At 39.3% G+C, this 19973-nt stretch overlaps 1 protein-coding gene across 1 annotated transcript; it reads left to right on the forward strand.

Annotated features, from left to right (window-relative positions):
- The first annotated feature begins 3650 nt into the window (after positions 1 to 3650).
- LOC139944375 (zinc phosphodiesterase ELAC protein 2-like) lies at positions 3651 to 19361 on the forward strand. The gene is made up of 24 exons (XM_071941379.1): positions 3651 to 4222; positions 4627 to 4677; positions 5385 to 5458; positions 6118 to 6182; positions 6670 to 6724; positions 7027 to 7095; positions 7925 to 8116; positions 8725 to 8780; positions 9340 to 9398; positions 10198 to 10258; positions 10976 to 11027; positions 11791 to 11851; positions 12661 to 12759; positions 13058 to 13235; positions 13994 to 14067; positions 14501 to 14710; positions 15050 to 15188; positions 15589 to 15627; positions 15788 to 15897; positions 16163 to 16250; positions 16745 to 16865; positions 17807 to 17885; positions 18449 to 18593; positions 18770 to 19361. The coding sequence occupies exons 1-24, from the start codon at positions 3651 to 3653 to the stop codon at positions 19064 to 19066; spliced, it is 2946 nt and encodes a 981-aa protein (XP_071797480.1). The 3' UTR covers positions 19067 to 19361.
- The last annotated feature ends 612 nt before the right edge of the window (positions 19362 to 19973 follow it).

Here is a 19973-nt window from a genome sequence, read left to right on the forward strand (position 1 = left end):
CATTTGGAAGTTTCAGACCAAAAGTAATGGTACGTGAATTCTGATTGGACCCGCATATTTAATTTCATGGTCAAATCGGAATTTGTAGTCTATAAATGGCTTATCTGTCCTGCTATAAACCCCATGCTCTGATGTTACGCTTTGGAAGTCAAATTGCATGGTAAGATACGATGTGTGTCTAACTGCGTGCAATGCGCACTGCACAGTAACACACTGGTAATTTGACTCGCAGACTCAAAGATTTATCGCAGGTGATGACATCTGGGCCCAATTTCATAAAGCTGTTAAGCAGAAAATACTGCTTAGCAAATTGCTTTGCTGAGCAAATCATAAGTGGGGCATGAATTAGATCAATGTTAACCTTATGGAATTTTTTACTGGTAACCAGTTTCTCTTTAAGCAAAATTTGTGTGCGCTTAGCAAGGTTTTTATATGCTTACAGGCATTATGAAATTGCACTCTGTTGAATTGGGTCAATTGGTTTGTGAGGTGAAAGAATATCCGCATCGGATGGGTTGGTTTCTTAAATTAGTTTTGCCTTTTCGTAATTTTTGTTGTGATTCCTTTTTCTACTCACTTAAAATTGTGTTAAATAATTTTGAAGAAATAAAACTTAATTGTGAAGAAAATTAACGTAGGGAGGTTTAACCTCCGTCAACGGAATGATTGTGAATTTGGTCTTCATTAAAGAATGCAGGTCCACTGATACATTTTGTAACCCAACGAGGAAGTAATTTTATTTTTTGGTTCAGATTTTAGTATAGACCTTATGCACATGACTTCATTTCAGTAGGGCGCCCTCACCTAGAGGTCAAAAGGAGGTTGTTCATTGGCCAACCCTGTGCGCCGCGCGTACAAATCTGTGCGTTTCGATTGTTTCGTCACCGTTTTTCCACTAAGATGGCCGCTGGATGACGTCAATGCATAAGGTCTATTCATTATCTTTTGAAAAGGGACACTCGCCTTTTGGTTAAAATGAATGTTCATCTCCTGCTTTGCTGAAATGTAAAACAGAGTCATTACTGCATCTCTTTGGAACTCCTTGCCTGGTGGATGTTTCCCTGGTGAATATCAATTCCTACCTTCAGCTCCCAGGAGTTGTTTTTATATTTAATATTTTTCTACTTGTAGCCCCTTACAACAGCTACTTTAAGCCTTGCTTAGGGCGAACTTGCAGTTAAAAACTACAAAGCAAACAAAATTGGTTGAGGAAAATACATTACAAGGAACTGCCCCCTTAAAAAGATAAAAACCTAGTCAAAAATATGAAATATTACACCATGTCTTCAATGCTTGTTTCTGGGGGCTGGTGTAAAATAAGCTTTGTATTTTTCAAGGAAGACTATTTTTTGGGCAATTTGATGCGAAATGAGAATAAGGGGGTCAACAATTTGAAAACTATTTTCAGAGATATTATAATTCCACACGGGTATATGTTAATCAGATGTGTATATTGTGGAAGACAAGAAATTTGGGTGAATTTCTAATCTTCCATAAAGTGAATTTCTAATCTTCCATAAAACTGAGTTTTCTGCATACACAATGGAATACTGAGAAGAATAATATGGAAAATGTAAATAATTTTGATAGATTGATGTCTGTTAATTGGTCATTTTACAGATTGGCATCAAATGCACTGTATACATGTGTCAAATGTGTCAACAATTTTGTATGTTTTTTGTCTGGGATGATAACCAAGTTCAAAGCACTTTGGAAGTCTGTACTGATGCAGAACTTTTTTTAAGTATTTCTTGGTTCTGATTTCTTCAGGAATGTTTCGTTGTTTTCTTTTTCTGGAATGGGAAGTCGATTAAAATAATTGTAAATATGATTTGCAGGCATGATTAAATATTAAACCATGTGGGAGAACACCTTAAAAAAAGCCTTGTCGATAAATCTTTCTTCGGTGTCATTTAAATACAAATTTCTTTTTACAAGGAGCGAGACTTGGGTGCAGGGCTGGTGTCCAAAGGGTGTGGGGCTGGTGTCCTAAGGGTGTGGAGGAGGGCAGTGTTGGACTGGCATGTGAAATCTCTGCTTTTTAGCAGATATCCACTTTTTCATTGACTGCTGATTTTGAGAGTTAGGACCTCTAAGTCTGAGGCTGAGATCTCATCTTTCTGAGGCAAAGATCTCATCTCCCGAGATCGAGACATCTAATGCTCGGGAGGGAAAAATTTGGTCTATCGTAGGAGGTCCTGTTTTCGAGGTGTCCCTAATATCGTGGCAAATCTTTTACCTCTCTGTGCGCGATGTAAACAGTCCCTAGACAAAAATTGTGTGGTTTTATTTGCCAAGCAAAGAGTCTCCTCTTCTTTGACCAAAACTTAGAAACACGTAATGCTCCACTGGTCATTTGCACTTGTAAATGCAAAAAAGTTGGTATTTTAGGTATTTCTACAAGGTACAAAAATATGTCATAATGTTGAGGCCATAAAAAAATATTTGCCCACCGAAAAAGTTTCATCAAACGCTATTTCAATTCACAATTCATGATGATCAAAATCATGTGACTGAATGTTTTGCTGAGCATTCTTAAAGAAAAATACAGAGGCTTAAAGAAGCCATGTGCCTTATATCATTTTCTAATATTTTTTGAGATTTTTATTTTGTAACCCTCGTATCAATACTATTATTTATATTAAAATTTAAACATCAGCTTGTTGATTCAATTATCACTGTTTATTAATACGCTTTATTATAAATATTAAGAAAAAAAGTAGAGAAAAAAAAAATAGAAATCAGATTTTGAAGCCAGTAATTATTCACACTTTTTATTTTTTTTAATTTTTTTAAATTTTTTGCAAGTTACCATGGTAATTTTGAAAATTTAATAAAAAAATATTTTGAATAAAATGAAGGCAACTGCTGGCTATACAGTCATACACAGAGTCTCAAAGAACACTTGTAGTCACTGCAGATGTTTCTTCCATGTATGGCTTCACCGGGAAACCATACTTTCTTGTTTGCCGTGAAAATAGGAAAAACGCAAAACAAATGGGGCCAGTTGAAGTCATCCAAGATCGGTGTGTGGTGTGAACATTTCAATGTCCATCAAGTTTTAATATATGTTTGCATACTTCGTATTAACAAATGAAGATAATTAGGGCATCGGTTGATATATTGCATCATTATTTTTTTCCCAATTCAAAGAAAAAGGCATAATAGCGTGATAACTGGTAAGCACAGGATATAGGAAATAATTAAGTAAGTAAGGTTTGCGGTGACACTATGTAAAATCTCTTTGTAAGTAGTGGTGGCTCTATAAGAAGAGCTGGTTTGTACTGCTCGACGTTTCAGTCAGTGTGCTTTGACTGTCTCCTGGAGGAAACAATTCGTTATCTTCGTCATCCATGCCTATAGTTCACGATCCTTGTGTTTGTGTCCACCAATTTATTTTTCAGACTGTTGACTAATAAGTTGAAGGACAGCATATAACCAGTATGTCATGGACTAAAAACTATCTTTTATTTTAATTTTTTAATGTAACCATCTTCGGTCATAATTATTTCAACCTCATTGGGGAACCCCCAATTCTTTTGATCACACATTCTGAGAAGCAACTTCATTTATGTGCGATGCATGCAACAGCCGTTTAATTTTCTTGAACATCCAACAGCCGTTTGCTAACGTTCGTCAAAATAGAACACATGCAAGAGTGGTGCAATTATGCCAAAAAACAACTCGACATTAGACGAATGTTTTCACTTAAGTTACGAGCTGTATCAAGTTGTGCATTCCAGACCAGCTTCAGAAGACCCTTGTGCTGTTGGAGAAATGTGAAGTTTAACACTACTACATTGGGGAGTGTGAGAATACCTGGTGCCAAATTTGAAGCACGTCTTACACATTTTGACTGCACGTTGTTGCCGCAACACCGGCCGTGGTCGTCGTCTGCAGCAGGCACTGTCGCCCGTCTTGCTGAGCCTGCGTACCCACGACTTACAAACAGAACTGTGGGAACTTTTCACCAAACCCGTCACCCTTTTATTAGTTCTACAGCCGCCTCTGACTTTCTTACCTCTCCATTAGGGAAGATGGCCGAAATACAGAGACAGTCCTTTCGTAAAAAACACAATAAGCGACAGCGTAACCTGGCTGGGAATAGTGAGCAGGGAGGAGGGTTAAAACTGGACCGAAATGGGAACGTCTCCGTCCAAGTGATTGGCAGTGGCACTGCTGATTGTCCACCCTCTGTGCTGGTCATAGCAGCTTCTGTCAGGTAGATATAAATCTATTGTAGAAAAAGCCATTGTCTTGGGCTAAGAAGAGTATTTTATACAATACAAATGTTATTGGATGCATTTTTTATTTTTTATTTTTTATTACAACCATAATTTAGCAGAATAAAAATATAATATTAATAATATGAAAATCATGAGGTGAAATCTGAAACGCAGTTTTAGCCTTTATTAGCATGCGGATTATAAACTTGTAAGATTGATTACCTAAAACTTTGAACGTGTTGGGCATTGTTGTTAATATGCTTGCATTCCATGCAAGTTTAAACACTTTTAACTATATTAACCACCTTTTTCCAACAAATTTACTTAGGGCCTACCCAATTATCACACATGGTTACATTCATTCCAATCGAATCCAGTTTAATAAAGTTGTCTTTTTCAGATTTCTGTTCAACTGCGGTGAAGGAACACAGAGACTGATGTTTGAAAACAGGTAAATCAAAATGGAAATCGAGACTTCTTGCTGAAATTGCTCTTTTAAATTTACTTTTCAAGGTGAATGATCTAGGCAGTTTGGCAAGTGTGTGTCCTAACTAGTGCGTCCTAACCCTAAATCCTCCAATGCCCTTTTTCAACGCACTCCACACCAAATTGTTTAAACTTAAATAAGATTGGAAGAATGTCAAAAGCCTATGAGACGCAATATTGTCCTACCAGCCTCAGTTTTTCTGAGTCAATCACTTTGGCAATAAACTCCATAGGCTCCACCCACGGCGCACATGTGAGCAAGAACACGTGAGCCTCTCCAGACTCCAATGCCAATCTGCACAACTCTGCCGTGCGCGCCAAGCATACAGGCACGCATGTCGGACTTTAAAAGTGTCAGACTTTTGGTTGCGCAATGGGTAGTGATTGGGAGCTTATGGATCGGTCTATTGGAGATGGAGGGAATTGGGTCTGTAATAAGGGTTAAACGATTCAACAGTTTTAAATAGCATTGAGCAAGGGTATTTGTAAGAACGACAATTGTACTTTTTTCAGTGCACCAAGATCATTATAAAAAAAAACTAGCATCTAAATACCATACTACAAGGTCATAGTTGAGACAGTTTGCTAAGTCTGTCAGTTTTTACGAGCAGCTTGAATTATGAAACTTGTATTATTTCATAAAATGATTTTAATGTGATTTTACACTTACAGAGTGAAGAACATGTCCAGACTGGAGCATATTTTCTTCACCAGAATGACATGGGAAAACCTTGGAGGATCAATTGGTAAATAAAATCACTGGCTATTTGCACTTGCCTGATACTTCATTCTGGAAAGGACTTAAAGGAACACGTTGCCTTGGATCGGTCAAGTTGGTCTTTGAAAAGCGTTTGTAACCGTTTGTTATAAATGCTTATGGGTAGAAGAAAAACAATTGTGGATCATTGTATTCTACTTTTACAACATCTTTCTACCCATATGCATTTTATAACAACTGGTTACAAACGCTTTTCAAAGACCAACTCGACCTATCCAAGGCAACAAGTTCCTTTAAGCAGTTTCTCATTGGTAAAAGACATGGTAATTTCCTCAAAGGGTGCCCTTTACCATGGAGAAAATGCCTTGGTGCCCTTGCCCTTTCAAAAACGAAGCATAGGCCTACAGGCCTGCCTTTAGAGCGCCAACTGCAGCCCGGGCTTTATCCTCCTCAGGGAGCTGAGAAAGATTAAAAGAATGTTATTGGCACAATGTCCAGGGCATTAATGTAAAACGCATTGATCATGGCATTGATACCTTATTGTAAAATGTGCTATATAAGAACTAGTTATTATTACTTTTATTATTATTAGTAGTAGTAGTAGTATTAGTATTATTTTAAAATAGGCATCGCTCCAACAACCATTATCGTTTTCCATTTTGTTCACAAATTTATGACTTTATCCAGGGATGATGATTACATTGAAGAATGTTGGATTGCCCAAGCTGTCATTGTACGGACCTCCACAGTTGGTAAGATTTCCAATAATTTAACACATCTGTGTTTGTTACAAAAAAATCTTTTCTTTGTTCAAACCCCCAAAAAACTTTTGTGTACCACACACATGCAGTAGCAAGTATTTCTAGAATGAAAAGAATTGCTTCAAAAGAATAGAGGTTAAAAATGATGGTCTTTGGATATGTTTGGGTACCACATGTGGGTATGCTTCTTTGTTTGGTGGAGAAAGCACCTCCGAGTCTTGGGGCCTTTCTCAAACCCCGGCTTGGGCTCTGTTTCCGGCTTAGGCTTGGCGCGCTGCATACACAGTGGAAATGCAGCGATTACGAACCCAGTCTTCAGGCCTATACAGCGGTTATTTTGCACGCAGTGGTTTGAACATCAGACGGCGCATTTTAGCCGTAACCCAAGCCAAGGTTTGAGAAATGCCCTTGCAGAAATACAATTTGTTCCTTGCATTTGCATCGATAAATCTTCTGTTTTTTTCTTTCCCCCATTCAGGAAGAATTCAGCAAAGCTCTTCAGATATTTGCTAAGCATGAGACAATCAAAATGGGTAGGAATGTTTGTCTTAAATCTATCGATAGGGAGCCCGCTAACATAGGGCTAGATATAGCTCAGTTGGTAGAGAGCCGGCACAATAATCCGGAGGTCATTGGTTCTAGTCATTTTTTTCTTTGTTCGATCCCAAATTGTTTAAAACTTACACAGTTAGTTTCAGTTAGTTTCCCTTGTGGTTTATAATATTGGATTTAATACCTTTATCTGTCAATACCTTTTTCATAAAAGTTTATCAAAACATTTTGATTTTCTTTGAATAAAAACTCATGTGATCTATTTTTGGAATTGATGTTGCAGATGTGAAACCGTACACAGATGGCTCCTTCTTAAATGAAATCATGGCCGTCACACCGATAGTCATACACAGTAAGTACAGGACAGCATTTGATAGCTCTTAGGGAAAAATCTGTCAATATGGGATATGAGGCATTCCATGGTGTGTATGTAGTACTTACCTCCTAGATTATGTTCTTGTGAGAACTTGTCAATTGCTTTATATTCTACTACAGCAGAGTAGATTTTTTCGGAATTTGGGAGACATCTCAGTTCTGAAAAGAACTGTCCTGCTTATTATTTACTGTCTACTACTCAAATGCATATATTCCTTATAACCTTATAATTCATGACTTTAATAGTACGAGTCCATTTAATGATGACTCGCCTTTGTGTTGTTTGTAGGCCTACACCTATCGTCTGATCATGTTGTCCCTTGTCTTTGTCTTTGTTTATGTTCCTTGGTATCATGTTTTTCTGTCAATAGGTTAGGGCACAAAAGCATTTTGCTTATTCTTACACCTAAATGTTGTCTTTAAATTACTGCTTATTTATTAAGTATTGTGTACCTAATCATACCTCATACTATATTGCTTGTTTTTTATTTTGACATAAATGTACGCTATTGTATTATTGTTTTGTATGACAGCATTGAAATAAATGTACTGAATATACAAAACCTGGGTAGAAGGTAGAAGATTTGCTGGGACCACTACTGGTGATTGAGGGGACTTCTTGTTATTAGTGTCAATACTGCAGAGTAAGTTCTTAATTGGTCTCAACGTTTCGACTGGCTTGCTCTAGTCACCATCACTCTATCAGAAGAAATCTGTCAAGTGGACATTAGGGATGTGTGTCTACGTTTATTTTCTTAAAAAACGGTAACATAACTTTTTGCCTGCTTTCCCCCTCCTCCCATCAGGTAACAGTCAGAAGGGTCACATCAGCCCACCAAGCAGTCCCTTGACAAGTCACCAGGCAGACTCCCCTTCAGCTGAAGGCTTATCTGGGAGTGATGAGGAAGGTCTGGAGGAGGAAGAGGAGGGTTCTGGAAACAAGAGGAAAGCCAAGGATCCATTTGACATCATCTCAAAGATGGCCGTTCAGCAGCAAGGTGAGGAATGAGTGACTTGAGTGAGGGCAGGGTTTAAACCATCGACCTCCGATTGAACATGCCGGTGCTCTTCCATAGCCCTAGGCTGGTGGTCTCTGGAGGTCGATGGTTCAAATCCTGCTCTAATAAAATTTTCTTTGGTCAAACACAAATTATTTTAAGGATCCATTTGACATCATCTCAAAGATGGCTGATTAACAACAAGGTGAGGAAAGAGAGTTGTTGGATGAAGGGAGGGCAGCTCTTGCATTTTTGTACTGATTTTGATGAGCATTTGATGAGCATTTGATGAGCACATTTAGTCGACTACTGACACAGTGACGAACTCACTGGAATGACTCGTTTGGAAGTCTAGTCAACTATCGTTATGGTATTCAACACTGAAGTAGACTCAATACACATAAAGACAAATGAGATGAGTCTTCAAATAAAAGTAGTTAAATGCATCTTAAACTGTCTCAGGAAGTTTTATCTCATTTTGATTCTCACTTGCAAAAGGTATTTCTGGCCCAGTAAACATTTTGAGCGAAAAGTCCTGCAGGTTCTTGTGGATTTTCCCCCCAAATTCGAACCCTGAAATGTTTATTGTTCTTATATTCTGTATACAGGTGCAAAGAGGAGAAAGATGGAGCTTGAAGATTTGACCATTGCCTACGTATGCAAGGTAATCACGTAAGAGTCTTCTTGATGCCTATAATCAGGGCCCAATTTCATAGCTGCTGTTTACTTCAAATAAGAATGTTTGCTCTTTGATCTACATCTCTCGTGCTGAGAATACTGTCCCCAAAAGCTCCTTGGAGTCTGTAACCCCAGGGGTTGCCAAAAGCTGGAAATGCTACCATTTCAACATGCCTCCGAACCCTTGTCCGTCTGTCTGTCTGTCTGTCTGTCTGTCTGTCTGTCTGTCTGATCTTCCCATCAAGGGAACTCTGTAAACCCACAAGGTGATATAAACACCAAGCTGGCAACAGCCAATCTCTCTCATACAAACATAGGTTTAACGTCTATGATTATGAGTGGTGCATATCAAGAAATAGTGATCCAGTAACTAAACGACAATACTTATTCTAGTCAGTGGGAAATCAGCGCTTAGCTTGGTAGTTTTTGAACCCCACACCCATGTGATTGCAAGTCGTGCAGTCTAACAACTAAACCACAATTTGGATCATAGTCAGCCCTTTCACTTTGCAATGACAGTAACTTTTCTTATCTCTTGCCCACAGCTTCATGACACACCTGGGCGTATCGTTGTGAAGAAGGCACTAGACCTCGGACTTAGACCGTAAGTGAATTTTTTATTATTCTGCTTAGGAAAAAATAAGCAGGGAACTAGTCAGAATCAGGGCCCAATTTCATGGCTCTGCTTACCGCCGAATTCTGAGCTTACGATCGCGATTCTCCGCTTAGTGCAAGCTCCGAATTTCTGCGCTAGCCTTATAAGCCTAGAATGCCTAGTAACGTGAAGTACGCACGCGCAGAAGCCCAAATTCTTCTAACCCGTGAAATATGCTTGCCGTAAGCACAGAATTCCCTGCTTCCGTAAGCGCCGATTCTGTGCTTACGGTAAGCACAGCCATGAAATTGGGCCCAGTTCACATCACATAGCATTTTGGCTGGTAAATTATTTGTCTGCTATTAAGCAGAATCAGTGCTTATTATTGTGCAGGTTTATGTATATACAGACTTGCATAAAATCATTTGGGTTTGAACAAAGACAAATTGACTAGAGCTGGTTTAGAACCAGTGACCTGCAGTTTAACGTGCCGGTGCTCTACCAACTGAGATATCTAGTCCTATGGAATGGAGGTTGTTAGTTCTAATCCAGCTCTAGCAAATGTTGCTTTGTTTAAACCCAAATTATTTCAAATTTACCCCGTCAGTTTCCCTTGTGGTCCATGTATAGACATCGCTGCATTAAAGAAAAAGTGTGTTCTTACATATATGTGATAACCATATTAAATACAATGTTGCTTACCCCCCCCCCCCCCCAACAAAAAACAAAAAAAAAAAAAAAAAAACTAAAATAAAATAAATACATATTTACTATTATAACCCCAAGCTTTTATGGTATCGTTTTTCAGTGGTCCAGCGTACAGTATTCTCAAGAGTGGTAAATCTGTGACAACTGATGATGGAGTCGAAGTGAGTATTGTGTTGAGGAACTCTGTTTCCAACCATTCTGAAACCATTTAAATCAAAACTGAAGGGTTATTATTATTATAATTGTTATTCTGGTATGAGAATGGCACCATCAGAATACATAAAATAGATTGTACATGTAGGACCTTGGTACTAAAAGAGTTAAAGACACTGGGGTGGATTTCACAAAGAGTTAGGACTAGTCTTATCTCGAGTTAGGACGAGTTACCCGTCCTAACTTAGGACTAGCTGTATGTTTTTGATATCTCTTAGGACTAGTCCTAAGTTAGGACTAGTCCTAACTCTTTGTGAAATCGACTCCTGGACACTATTGTCAAAGACCAGTCTTCTCACTTGGTGTATCTCAACATATGCATAAAATAACAAACCTGTGAAAATTTGAGCTCAATTGGTCGTCGAAGTTGCGAGATAACTATGAAAGAAAAAACACCCTTGTCACAAGAAGTTGTGTGCTTTCAGATGCTTGATTTTGAGACAGCAAAATCTAATTCTGAGGTCTCAAAATCAAATTCGTTGAAAATAACTTCTTTCTCGAAAACTACATCACTTTCAGAGGGAGCCGTTTCGCACAATGTTTTATACTATCAACCTCTCCCCATTACTCGTTACCACGTGAGGTTTTATGCTAATAATTATTTTGAGTAATTACCAATAGTGTCCACTGCCTTTAATTGGACATAATTGTTCTTTTTTTTCCAGATCAAACCTGAGGATGTTATGGACCCAGGTACACCTGGAATCACCTTCATAGGTATGCAGAACCACAAAATGTTTTGTTTGATTTAGTTGGACTCAGGACTGCTAGAAAACTGATCATGCTTTACATGGGACCAGGCAAACCACCATAATCAGAGTTCAACAGTTTGGTTGTTGAGTTACTGTTTGGTGTTGGACTAAGGACTGTACTAGTAAACTGATCATGCTTTACATGGGACCAGGCTAACCACCATAATCAGAGTCCAACAGTTTGGGTGTTGAGTTACTGTATGTTGTTGGACTAAGGACTGTACTAGTAAACCGATCATGCTTTACATGGGACCAGGCTAACCACCATAGTCAGAGCACCAACAGTTTGGATGTTGAGTTACTGTATGGTGTTGGACTGAGGACTGTACAAGTAAACTGATCATGCTTTACATGTGACCAATTAGACCCCAACAGTTTTGGTGCTAAGTTACTGTATGGTGCTTTAATCAATCACACTGAGTAATTAATTCATCTCAATGGATTCAATACAATGAATGGTGCCACTTATCTCACTCATCTTGCCACCCTAGTGATTAGTCCATTTTGGGTCTTTCATGTTTTCTGTCTGTTCTTTTTAGGGGTTTTCCCCTCTTGCCATGCGTGTACTTATATGTTTTGTTTACTTCCTTAATTTATTGTTATGTTTAACTGTTTTTATAATGTTTAATATTAATATTTTTATCCATCCTGTAATTGGCGCTTGCGCTGTTGGATGTTGAATAAAAAAAATAAAAAAATTCAAAGGTTTGCTTTTATTTTCTTTGCAGTTTTAGAGTGTCCGTCGGAGGAGTTTGTGGAATCTGTAACCAACAATGAAGGCCTTGCAAGGTGTGTACAGTACCAAGACTCAGTTATTAATTTTAAAATGTATCACTCGTTTCTATCATAACTGCGATAGTTAAAGGGTTTGGGTACTTTTTATAGGACACAAAACGCGATGTCCACAGGTTTGCAATAAACTTACACGGTTTGACGATAATGATGGTAGAAAGCTTCCCTTAAAAATATTACTTGCTGAGGTGCTGTGGTTTTTGAGATGTGAGTGAAACAAGTCACACAAATAATTTTTGTATCAGTGAGAAAAACATTATTTTAGCATGTAAAACGTATTTACCAGTTATGGCAAAAATGATATGTTTTACATGCTAAAACTGAGACAAAAATTATTTTCACTGCATTGTTTTCCTCATTTCTCAAAAGTATCATTTCCACAAAAAATAGCCATGCCTCTAAAGACACTTGACACCTTTGGTAATTGTCAAAGACCTGTCTTCTCAACATGTGCATAAAATAACAAACCTGTGAAAATTTGAACTCAATTGTCGTCGAAGTTGCGAGATAATAATGAAAGAAAAAAACACCCTTGTCACATGAAGTTGCGTGCTTTCAGATGCTTGATTTTGAGACCTCACGAGTGAGGTCTCGAAATCAGTTCAAATATTTTACTGAGCAATTACTTCTTTCTCAAAATTTACGTTACCTCAGAGGGAGCCGTTTCTCACAATGTTGTATACTATCAACAGCTCTCCATTGCTCGCTACCAAGTAAGTTTTTATGCTACAATTATTTTGAGTATATACCAATAGTGTCCAGTGCCTTTTATGGTGATACTAAAGTGAATCTGTTCTTTCTCTCAGACACCAAGCTGATGCCAGTGACAGCGCAGTCTCGCTGGTGATTCACATGTGCCCGGAAACCGTCCTGAATGATCACAGATATCAAAGCTGGATGAGCAGGTAAAACTAAAAACATCATCATCTCTGAGGACACAAATAGTGGCTTCTTATATAGCGCGCTTATCCGGCACTCAGTGACACTCAAGGCGCTTTAACATACAGTATTTCCTGCAAGGTATGTGGGACTACGTTTGAATAATGAGATCTACTCCTTTTACATAGCACCATGGGTTTACAAGGTGCTGTGGCGCAATATGCTGCCAATCAAACGAGGAACACTGGGGCAAACCCCTTCATTTTAACTCCTTAATTTTAGCATTAATTGATCCACAGATTTATCTACCTTTCTTTACCGTAGGTTTGGTCCAGCCACAGAACACATTGTCTTCAATAGCACTTGCCGGGCGGTAACACACGAGAGCTGCAGACGGCTTCAAGCCAAACTCAACCTCGTCCACCCTGGCATCTTCCCCCTCCTTCCTGTCCATGAAGCCGGCAGTTGCAAACAAGCAATAGGTGATAACAGCAGTCCAATTGTGAGTATGACTTTGGTGGTATGGTTGGCTTGTGCGTAAAGCGTTCGCCTCTCACCAAGGTGACCCCGGTTCGGTGCCCAGCTAGGGCCATATGTGAGTCGAGTTGTGCGTTGGTTATCTGCTGTGCCTTGAGGGTTTTCCGCACCATCCGGTTTTCCTCCCTCGGGAAAAATCAAACACTTTCCATCTTAGCTGTGCTCCGTGGTCATAATGGGTTGATGTGACTGGCAGCCAAAGGCGCCCTTGCATGCCTGCTTCTCGAACACGCTGTAGCCTGCGTCCTTCACAATTCAGCTCTTAGCTGCGAGTAAGGATGATTAGCCCCTCAAATTATTATTATAATAGTCCTTTGATTTCTCAGCTCTTGTTATAGACCCCTTGGAGGCCTCCAAATAACCCACTACACCCACAGTAATTGCTGTGGTGCCCTGTGCTTTTACTGTGGTGCCCTTAGCCAAGTTCTGATACAAATTTCGAATTTCCTCATAGAAGAGCCCTTTACCTGAGGGAAATTGCTGTGCCCCTTTAAGAGTGAGGTCAAAGGCCTGCCCTTGCATGTGACATCACAAGTTCAAACGGTGCCCTAGCCGCATAAAACGTTTGGCCAGCAAAGAATAATCTTGCTTTACATCTTAGAAATAAGTGACTGATTGAAAAGGAGTTGATATTGATATTATTTGTTTAGATTCTTTCAAGGTTTTTCAAAAGATGTTTTTTTAAGCTAATATTTCGACAACCGTGTTCCTTGCTTTCTGTAGATGAAAGATGCAAAGGTTTGCAAGGCAGAGAGTTACATGAGATACCACCTTAGACCTCATACAGGCTGGGATAGGTGAGTACTAAAAACAATGCGCTTATTGTGACCTGCGTAAAAATCCATCGATCCAACACAAAGATTGGATGTCTGATTAATAATATCGGACAGCACTGTGCTGCAGCTGGACATGAACACATGGTTTGTCGTTGTTTTACCTCTAAGATAGCAGTGTGATGGTGTCAATGCATAAGGTCTCTTAGATGAATATTAATTTTGGCTTTACCCTCGTCTAGAATTGCAAAGGTTGTGGGTTCGAATCCCACTGGAGTAATATGCCTGTGATTTTTGTTTTCTTCACAGAACTGCGGAAAGTAGAGTGTACAGTGCTTTACTTTAAGGGTTAAACAAAAATTATTATTCTTTGAACCCTATGCAAATTTAACATCTATTAAGTCTATTAGATGGTTTGAATGAATGCGCTTTTTATCCAATGATCTCCTTCTTACAGGGAGTTCATCCAATCACCAAGCAATGAACCGTTCATCCAGGAAGCGATGGCTGTGCCAGGCTTCAAAGACACTCAGGAGGAGCTTGGTAATCAACTTAAGCAGCGACCATCGGTGGAGACTGCGAAATACCCGGAATTAGTCTTCTTTGGCACTGGGTCGGCAATGCCAAACAAGGAACGCAATGTCACTGGTATCCTACTGAACATCAGGTATGATGAAACTGAAAGGATCTTTTCGAAACGGCATAATTAATTACGGCTTCAGAATTCACCTCTGCTTCTGTGGTTTCAGAAAGACCTTAAATTTTAAAGTGGATTAGGCCATGTCCAAATTGACGGCTGTGGCTACAGCTATGGCTGTTGCTATGGGTGTTTCTATGGGGTTTGTATACTCCAGTCATGCTCATGTGACTATCAAGCCACAGCCACTAGTTTGGACACAGTCTTGGGGCCTTTCTAAAACCTTGGCTTGGGCTCAGTTCAGCATCCGTTCAGATGCAAATATCAATTCTTGCATTCAGAATTAAATTTTTTCCTGTTTTTTTGCAGTCAAAAGCAATCCATGATATTGGACTGTGGTGAAGGTACGTTTGGTCAACTTCAGCGTTTCTATGGCGACCGAACTGATGATGTTTTGGCTAATTTGCAGAGCATTTTTGTTTCGCATATTCATGCGGATCACCATGGGGTAAGTGTGCTCAACTTCGTAGAAACTTTTGATTTCATGTTGTATTTTGGTTGGCATGGGTTGGTAGTGCGTAAAGCGCTCACCCCTCACCACTGTGGCAATGGCTCGATTCACGGCTAGGGCCATATGTTAATAGAGTTGTGTGTTGGTTTTCTCTTATGCCACAAAGTCTTCTTTCTGGTTTACCTTCCTCCGGAAAATTATAATACTGGCTGGGTTTTGTGTTTTTTATGGCTCGATATGGCTGGGTACCAAAAGGCGCCTGCATGCCTATGGCTCTAACACGTTGTAGCCGCACTAATGCTGATCAGCCTCCCAAATTAAGAGTTCTTTTAAAAACAGAAAAGACTGATCAGATTCTTGAAGTAAATTTGTGCAATTTTCTGTAACTTTTCTGCAGGGCCTTATGCAAATTCTTCGCGAGTGGAGAAGGGTGAAGGTAAGTTTGAAGAAAACATTTCTCTTCTCTTGGTGCATTTTATCATTTAATTGTCACAGTTTTCTAACAAACAACAAACTGTCTATGACAACAAACTGTCTATGACTCTATACCTTTAAAGTGAATTTAATATTTGTTTTTGTTTCCCTGCATGATGAAGATGGAAAGAGGAGACATTAATAGAGATCTGATCCTGGTTGGACCAAAGCGAATGTTAATATGGCTGAATAATTATCACACCTCCTGCGAGTCCTTCATTCAACAGATGAGGTATAGTTCATCATACTTACTGTATTTCACAGGAAATTGTAAAAAAAAAAGTACCTTCACAGGCAAAATTGAAAAATATTAAAAGAAAGCTGGAACCCAATGGATTGCCTAAAAGAAACAAAGTTTCTTTCTAATAATTTGCCAAATGAACAGTTGTTATCAAAAAGCCTTAAATGTGTACATGAAGGTCACTCGGAAATTCTCAAGTGTATTTATTCAGCTCGGGGGATTTTCAAGCATGGCTGCTCTTCCTTTATTAATATAGGTTTGTGGAGCTTCAATCACTGTCTGGTAAATTGGAGGATTCTTCCAGGCATGAACAGTCTCTACTAGCGAGACTTGATTTGACAGAGGTAAATTCATTTTAAGAGATCATCGTTTGTCTTTTTGCAGACTCTCTTCGCTTAAGCGTTAATTAGTTTTGAAGTGCAATTGTTGACAGTAATTTTTTGGTATATATTCGGTTTGTGGTAACACCATGTGTGTATCTACTTGCCAGGGAGAGTTTGTTCTTAGAGAACTGTCTTGCTTTATACTACTACCGCGGAGTAGATTGTTTGGGTGTTCAGGAGACTTCTCAGTTCTGAAAGAACTGTCCTGCTTTTTAACTAATTTTTTGAATGTTTTTATTGATTTAATTTTTGCATTTTTATGACTTAGTACAGCGCCTGGAGCATCTTTTCAGGGATATTTTGGCGCTATGACTTATCAGTTTTTACAAAGTTTTCAGGCTAATTAAAAACAATCTAAATGATTTTGAAACTGAAAGAGAAACTTATTTTCATTTCTACTGAAAACTTAAAGTGTGATTTTCAATTTGTATGGCCTTATTTCATTCGGTTTCCAGTACAAGACAGTTCCAGTGCCTCATTGTTTCAACAGCCACGGCTTAGTGATCAAACACAAAGACGGCTGGAAGCTAGTTTACTCCGGTGACTGCATGCCCAGTCATAACCTTGTCCATGCAGGTATTGTACTCAAACCACAACAGATGTTGTGTTGCCTAACATGCACACTGCACAGTAAAGCCCAGTTCAAACTTCCTGCGAATGTGATATGAAGTCTGACGCCACAAATTTGGCACACTGGTGATGCTTCCTGCACAAACGTGACGGGACCGCGAGAAAGCACGTGCACCATTCTGCATGCACGTTGAATATGAAGTACACATTGGAGTTTGTGTTTATTGAACGCTGACGCGATCCTGTTTTGTCAACTTACAAAATGGCTGCACAAACACACGCTAAGCAATGCCTTTTTGTTCAACTTAGAAAATGGCCGCCTGCGCGCATGCCGGGGCGCGTATATAAGCCAGTGTGCCCTCTAGTTCTTATATATAACTCTATGACTGTGCTCAACATTGGCAGCAACAATTTGCATTTGTATTCACAGGAAGTATGAACCAGGCTCAATTTTCTAGAGCTTACGAAGCCACAAAAATTTCCAGGCCACGCAAAAACAAGCTGCCAACCAGTGACATATGACATCATTTGGAATGTTATTTTTGCCGATAACCCTATTATGATAGATGTTAAATTTGCATCAGGGATAAAGAATATTAATTTTGGTTTTACCCATATAGACACTGCACTAGAATTGCAAGGGTCGTGGGTTCCAATCCCACCCGAGTAACATGCCTGTGATATTTTTTCACAGGACTCGGGGAAAGTACTGAGTATACAGTGCTAACACACATCGGTGCATATGGGTAAAAACCAAAATTAATAAACCCTATTATGGTAAGCAAACTTGTTGTGTGCCTAAGCAGCTGTATGAAACTTGGCTCTGGCCGAAGCACCTCAACCTGGACATTTAATAAGCCTTCCGCTTAGCTAGCCATAATAATTAGTAATATCACCAATGCACGAATTCCATTTTTTTATTTGATTTGTGTGTTGCTTTTTATTAGGTAAAGATGCGGATGTTTTAATACATGAAGCTACACTAGAAGATGGTCTGGATGCTGAGGCAGTTAAGAAACGCCACAGGTAAGCACTGGTGGTACTTATTGACAATGAACCTAACTACGGTACTTCTACTGGTCACATAAACCAGGCATATGAAATTTCCTCGTTCCTTGTTCTTTTTTTGTGGTTCGCAGTGAATACTAGACTCTGCTTTTTATATGTAAACAGTACACACTTCTTGCACACAGAGAAATGGAACTGGCCATCGGGCTGGACATGTGAAGATTGTGGCCAGGAAAAGGGCAGGAAACACACTGACCCATCACATAAACTAAACACTTCCCGTTTCATTTAATGGCCGGTGCACTTTGTGAATTGATAGAAAATCAGCAAATCTTGTAATTTCATTAAATAATACTTCTTTTACTAGTGTCAAATTTTATGGCTCTGCTTAGTGCTGATACAATTGTTTCGTTTACAGGGGACCGCAAGTTCAAAATTTGCAGTAAGCAGCGCCATGAAATGGACTCAGATGTTTATAGCTTTAACCTTTGAACAGCTTAAGCAGAAATCAAGAGGCTAATTGATACTTTTAAATTTATTTGAATAAATTAATCCCCTCAATTATGTTGTTTGCCTCTCAGTATGATTTCTCAAGCGATCGATGTTGGACAGAAGATGGATGCCAAATTTATCCTTCTGACCCACTTCAGCCAACGCTATCCAAAGATCCCATTCTTCAATGAGGAGTTCAGTCACAGAGTGGGTTTGGCATTTGACAACATGAGGGTAAGTGTGGGGAGGGAGATGGTCCTTAGTGGGAGGGGACAGGGTCCGTAGGGGAAGGAGGCAGGGTCCCTAGTGGGAGGGGGACAGGGTCTGCACCGTGAGCATCTTTACTTGATGGTTTCAGTCGCGTGAAAAAAAGTGTTCTTATCATCATTATTATGTTGTTTTATTGACAGGTGTCATTCTCAGAGCTTGACCAGTTGCCCCTCTGCCTGCCCGCCTTAAAGAAGCTCTTCACTGAGTACATCCAGGAGATGCAGGGAAACAGGAATAAAAGGGTTGAGAAGGAGACCGTCCTCAACTTGGAGAGCCTTCTCAAGGGAGGAAAGGTCATCGTCTCTGAAACAGATTCAACGACAAAAGAGATACAAGAGAATGCAAAAGGTCAGAGCCTGGACATCGTCCCAGAAACAGATTCAATGACAAATGAGGAGCAAGAGAATGCAGAAGGTCAGACAAAGTCGGTTAGCTGATATGACATCCATGGGAAGGTCAGAATCGAAGAGGATGACTAGACAGCAAACCCGTAAGGGTCAGTTATCTTAACAAGGTTAGTTATCTAAGATTAGATATGACCTCTAAGGGGAGGCTTTTTGGTGAAGACAAATCTGGCTGGGAATTAAAGTGAAGATTACCAAGACTGCTTCGGTGAAAGGTCAGAATCAAAGAGGATGACTGGATAGCAAACACTTCAGGTCAGTTATCTTAGATAAGGTATGACCTCTAGGGAAGGTCTTTACGGTGGAGACAAACCCAGCTGGGAATAAAAGTGAAGATTACCGAGACTGCTTCGGTAAAGCTGATATGGAAAGGTCAGCATCAAAGAGAATGACCTTTAAACCATTTTAAGGTTAATGATGTGTAATACAACTGGAAATTAAACCCTAAAAGACTGTTGGACATCTTAATCAGCAACATCTCTTGGTCGAGTGCGGACAATCATAAACAAACATGACATTAATTTACTTCATTTAACTTCCGATGGATTTCACTCGACTTGCTTGCGATATTTTATTTGACTGTTTCATTATTTTGAAGCACAACTTGAAGCAGTGAGCTATAAACAATTAATATACATTTATGTACAAAGAAAAGCCTAGGACTTTTTGGAATGAATTTGGCATGTTATCATACAGATTAATAATAAGCCCAATGAACAATTTTCAGTATCGACTTGTTGACAATTCAAATAAATGTTTGTCACGGTACATACTCTCGCATGTTTAAACTGCTTTCGCGATAATGCTTGCTCCTGAATGTGCCCCATTTAAATTTGCTCGTAGTCGCGAGCCTTTCAACCACCACGACAAACATTAAACGACTTGTTCACAAGTCCACTTTGAGTATAGATTGTCTGTTAACAAAGTGCTATAGTTTAAG

This window comes from Asterias amurensis, chromosome 11 (assembly GCF_032118995.1).
Source record: "Asterias amurensis chromosome 11, ASM3211899v1".
NCBI lineage: Eukaryota > Metazoa > Echinodermata > Asteroidea > Forcipulatida > Asteriidae > Asterias > Asterias amurensis.